The sequence below is a fragment of the Salvia splendens genome, chromosome 15 (genome assembly GCF_004379255.2).
Source record: "Salvia splendens isolate huo1 chromosome 15, SspV2, whole genome shotgun sequence".
In the NCBI taxonomy this organism is placed as follows: domain Eukaryota; kingdom Viridiplantae; phylum Streptophyta; class Magnoliopsida; order Lamiales; family Lamiaceae; genus Salvia; species Salvia splendens.
In genome coordinates, this window is record NC_056046.1 from 13,729,889 (window position 1) to 13,735,518 (window position 5,630).

The window sequence follows — 5,630 nt, forward strand, 5'->3', positions numbered from 1 at the left end:
ATGACACTTATTTTATTATAATATTATAATATAAAAGTTGAATTTATATTTCATTAATTATTTTAACCTACTTTCTTTAATATTTTTTTAAAAAATTTGTGTCGTATTAAAGTAGGACTGCATATTAGAAAATGTGGAGAATAATGGTATAGTTTATAATCAGACTCCCTCTGTCCCAACTAAGTTGACTCGTATTCCTTTTTAGGATGTCCCAATTAAATTGAGTCATTTCCTTTTTTTGACTAAAAACAAAACATTCAATCTCTTCTACTCACCTACTTTACTCTCTCTTTATATTTCCTACTTTATTCCGATCTCATACTTTTCAATACAATTTCTTAATCTTCGTGCCTAAAAGTTTTGACTCAACTTAATTCGTATGAATGAAGTATTATAAAGGAGTAAGTACTACTACTACTCCCTCCGTCCCACTTTAGGAGTCACATTTGAGTTCGGTACGAGCTTTAAGAAATGTAAAGGAAAGCTGGTGAAAAGAGATAATGGAATGTAGGTCCTACATTTTTATATTAGTTTTATAATAAAATGTGAGGGTAAAAATGTTTGTGGAATGTGAGGTCTAATACCATTTATGGAATATTTCAACCGGGACTCCTAAAGTGGGACGGATGGAGTATATCGTTATATCTGATTTCATGGGCTTCAATCCACAGTACAAATGTTCGATATTAATTTGGCCCATTATACTATTGACAAAGCTTTGCAGAATTTGTTTTGTTTGCATTTTGATTAAAAATTAGTACTCCATCAATTCACCATTTGAAAACTACTTTTATTCGGTATGAATTTTAAAAAATTTGCCCTAATTTTGTAAAGAAAAATAAATAGAGAAAATAAATGGAATGTGAGACTCATTTTGGTACAATAAATTGTGAATATAAAAAGTTAATAGAATATGTGGTCCGCATACCAAAAGTTTTTAAAAAAATAAATGGTTATTTAAATCATGAACAACTCAAAATGATAAAATAACACTTTAAATAGTGGACAAAAATGTTAGTAGTACTTTTGTCAAGATAGTCATATTTTTCTATTTTGGACTACCCATCAAAATTAATCTATTAGCACTATTTATGATGAATAATTTTCTCTCTATTTTCCACTAAAAAATATTATAATATTTTTTTATCTTATTTTATCATTTTAAAAAAATTAGTATAGCTATATAGACAAGCTAATATTAATATAAGAAAAACATATATCCATTGACATAATCACATTATCTTATTAATTGCGTGAGCCTTTCAATGTAATCAAGTGGTTATTAGAAATCGAATTCGTTACAATGGGCAAAACTGATATTCGAATTGCATTTATAATTAAAATAATAGTAATATGATAGCATCCACATTTTCTTTGATTGAATTCATAAGCTCTCTGCTAATTATGATGTTAAATTACTTCTGATCATCATTCTAATTATTATGAATATCCAGTCTAATTATATTTTTGACATTGATTCAATTTATTTAGTTTCCAGCTGACAATGTTTTTGTTTAAATTGATTAGTAATTCTTCAACTGGCTAATATTCTTCTTAATACATAAATAAGGAGTATTACTCCTTTTTCCATTCACAATAAATACGGATTTCAACATTTTTTTCCATTTATTATTCTAGTACAAAGTTGTTTTAAATGGACACCAATCCGTCACACAAAAAATTTTCAATCTGTATTTACTAGCCACATTATTATGTAGATTGATGGTGGCTGCTTGGTTGTTGCAGAGAACAAATGCTTCTCCACTGTACTGAAACGGACCTTACAAGTAAAAGCTCAGTAATAGTCAAACATTCGAGCTGTCAGACAGAATGGCTTCATCCCTTGTTTGTGAATGCTAATTTAATTTGAAGATGGAGATGGAGATGGAGATGGAGATGGAGATGGAGATGGAGATGGAGATGGAGGCTGTAGTCTTATTTACATCTTATACCACGTGGAGGCATACCTCTAATCTCACTCAGTTTTCACTTTTCTACGCTATCGGAGAGAGAAAGGTCTTAATATATTACCCAAATACGTCTCTTTCCAGCCAGGCTTGGCAGTTTTCCCATTCACAAACCAACTCTCCATGCCAGCTCCCCATCTCTCAACTTTCTTGAAATTGTAAAAAATTAAATATTTTGACACTAACCTACACACACAATCTGCCCAGAGCAGAGATCCCACTTTTCTATTCAGTGGAGAAGATTCCCCCAAACAATAGCATAAAAGACAAAAAAATTGCATCCACCCCCTTCACATTTGCAGCAAAATGTTGAATTTTGGAAAAGAGAAAGATGGGATTTTGTGTAAGGGGCATTGGTGTATGAGCAGAGGAGGCACAGAATCTGGAACTGGATCCAGTAAACTATAATGCTGGGGTTATGATGGGAACATGAGAATGCGAGGTACAACACTCCACTGCATTGTGTTCCTGTATGCATTTTGTCTGCTTGAATTTGTGGTAGTTTTAGTGTCTCCCATTACGGAGAAGGAGATTTTGCTTCAATTTAGGGGCAACATTTCTAGCGACCCTTTTGATAGTTTGAGTTCTTGGGTTCCTAGTAGTAGCCCTTGCCAAGATTATCAAGGGGTGTTCTGTAATTCTGATGGAAATGTGGCAAAAATTGTGCTTTGGAACACTAATCTTTCTGGAGTTTTGTCACCTTCTTTGTCAGGATTGAAATCACTTAGGATTATAACCTTGTTTGGTAATAAGTTAACTGGTAATATCCCTTCTGAGTATGGAGAGATCAGTACTTTGAGGAAGATAAACTTGAGCTCCAATGCTCTTTCAGGATCAATCCCAGAGTTTCTTGGAGATTTGCCAAACATTAGGTTTCTTGATTTGTCTAGAAATGGGTATAGTGGTGAGATTCCTTCAGCATTGTTCAAGAACTGTTACAAAACAAGATTTGTTTCCTTGGCTCATAACAATCTATCAGGGCCACTCCCTGTTTCAGTTGTTAACTGTTTGGATCTAGAAGGGATTGATGTGTCTTTCAATGGCCTCAGTGGGGCGTTGCCGTCACAAATTTGCAGCCCTCCAAGGATGATGTTCTTGTCTGTGATGAGTAATATGCTATCAGGGAGTGTTGAGCAACAACTTTCACAATGTAGAAGCTTGAGTCTTTTGGATCTTGGTAGCAATATGTTTTCTGGGGCAGCCCCATTTGGGGTTCTTGGATTGGAAAATCTAACGTATTTCAATGCGTCATTGAATATGTTTGATGGGGAGATCCCAGAAATGGTTTCTTGCACAAAATTGGAAGTGTTTGATGTTTCTGGGAATGCTTTGTATGGAGAGGTTCCATCAAGCATCACTAAGTGCAGTGGCCTTAAATATTTAGATTTGGGTTTTAATAGACTTGATGGAAGTATACCAGATGGAATATCTGGCTTGAGAAATCTGGTGCTGCTTCGGTTGTCAAGTAACTCGATAGATGGGATGATTTCTGCAGAGATCGGTAGTATAGAATGGCTTGAAGTTCTTGATTTAGACAATCTCAGACTTCATGGTGAAATTCCTAACGAGATCACTCAATGCCGGTTTCTTCTCGAACTGTAAGTCCAATCCTCTCATTTTTGTTGTGCCAATGTGAATATTGAATAAGGTATCAAAGGATTGATCATGGCTGCAATCTGTTTTTGCTATTCCATTTATCTGATTGGTTTCTCAAACATACTTGCAGGAACGTCTCCGGGAACTCTTTAGTGGGAGAGATTCCACAAAACCTTGATAACATGACGCATCTTGTAATTCTCGACCTCCATCACAACCAGCTCAAAGGAAGCATACCAATGACCATCGGAAATTTTTCTAACCTCTATTATTTGGATTTGTCCGACAACTTACTCTCTGGTCCGATTCCTTCTGCACTTGGAAATATCAACAATCTATCTCATTTCAACCTTTCTTATAACAACCTTTCTGGTGCTATCCCTCCAATCGAAAGCATCAAGCAGTTTGGATACTACGCCTTTTTCCACAATGCAGGTTTGTGTGGTGCTCCTTTAGTGAACTCCTGCTCAGGCAGTGCTTCCACTCCGGCTGCAAGGAAACCAAGGCTGAGCGCTTCTGCAATTGTCGCCATAGTGGCTGCTGCCTTGATTGTTGCTGGTGTTCTCATCATCACAGTGATCAACATGAGGGCTCGTCGTGGGAGGAGAACTGAAGACGAGACCATGATTGTAGAAAGCACTCCACTTGCTTCTTCAACAGAATCAAATGTCATCATTGGAAAACTGGTCCTCTTCAGCAAAAGCTTACCCTCAAAGTACGAGGATTGGGAAGTCGGAACCAAGGCTTTGCTAGACAAAGAATGTTTAGTAGGTGGAGGCTCAATTGGAACCGTCTACAAGAGTACCTTCGAAGGTGGGATTGCCATAGCAGTGAAGAAACTCGAGACACTGGGGAGGATCAGGAGCCAGGATGAGTTCGAGCAGGAAATAAGCCGCCTTGGAAACCTTCATCAGGCCAATCTGGTTGCTGTCCAAGGTTACTATTGGTCATCTAGCATGCAACTAATTCTGTCGGAATTCATATCAAGAGGAAATCTGTATGATAATCTCCATGGCCTTGGCTATCCTGGCACAAGCACTGGCTCTGGTAATCCCGAATTGAATTGGTCTAGAAGGTTCAACATAGCTGTCGGGACTGCCAGGGCTCTAGCCTACCTTCACCACGACTGCAAGCCTCCGGTTCTACACCTCAACGTCAAGTCCACTAACATACTCCTCGATGACAACTACACAGCAAAGCTGTCTGATTTCGGGTTGGGGAAGCTGCTTCCTCTACTTGACAGCTATGGCCACCAAAGAATTCATAATGCAGTTGGGTACATTGCTCCAGAGCTTGCTGAGAGTTCAAGAATTAGTGATAAATGCGACGTTTATAGCTTCGGGGTCATCCTTTTGGAGCTAGTAACCGGAAGGAAGCCAGTAGGGAGCCCAGCAGCGAATGAAGTGATGATTCTGTGTGAATACGTTAGGGGTCTGATCGAGCATGGTAACGCCTCAGACTGTTTCGACAGAAGCTTGAGAGGGTTTGTGGAAAACGAGCTTGTCCAGGTGATGAAGCTGGGGTTGATTTGTACTTCTGAAACGCCGTTGAGGAGACCAAGCATGGCTGAGGTTGTTCAAGTTCTTGAATCTGTAAGAAATGGTTCGGAATCATAAATTAAATGTGTAACTAGACGTGTTGTGTTCTTCACTTGGTACAGGGAGGCCTTAGTGATTCTTTTGGGTTCATTGGAATATTAATGACAATCAATTGTTTGCTAATAGTTGGTAATAATGTTGTTTGTTGTATTCTTTTGTAGCTTATGAATAATTCAACGTTTAAGCATTCAAAAGTAGGGGTATTAGATTTGTTGTTCATGTTGGCTTTGTTTGCTATAAGGCTCCATATTCTCAGTAGAAATACACATCAAGCTTGCTTTCTGAAATTTGCTACTTGCCATTGAATGCACAGGTTTGCTAGTTAGTTTATTCACTGTGTTTAACTATGGAGTTGCTTTATCTTTGGCGGTAAATTTATGATGGACGGGAAGGAAAAAGAAAATTATTTCCCTTAAAATCCTCATTTCTTTTCTATCGATATTAAAAGATGTTATTTCATCATTTTTAT

At 37.3% G+C, this 5,630-nt stretch overlaps 1 protein-coding gene across 1 annotated transcript; it reads left to right on the forward strand.

Annotated features, from left to right (window-relative positions):
- Positions 1-1,729: 1,729 nt before the first annotated feature.
- On the forward strand, positions 1,730-5,355 carry LOC121768114 (probable LRR receptor-like serine/threonine-protein kinase At1g12460). Its single transcript, XM_042164489.1, has 2 exons — positions 1,730-3,565; positions 3,694-5,355. The coding sequence occupies exons 1-2, from the start codon at positions 2,397-2,399 to the stop codon at positions 5,177-5,179; spliced, it is 2,655 nt and encodes an 884-aa protein (XP_042020423.1). The 5' UTR covers positions 1,730-2,396; the 3' UTR covers positions 5,180-5,355.
- The last annotated feature ends 275 nt before the right edge of the window (positions 5,356-5,630 follow it).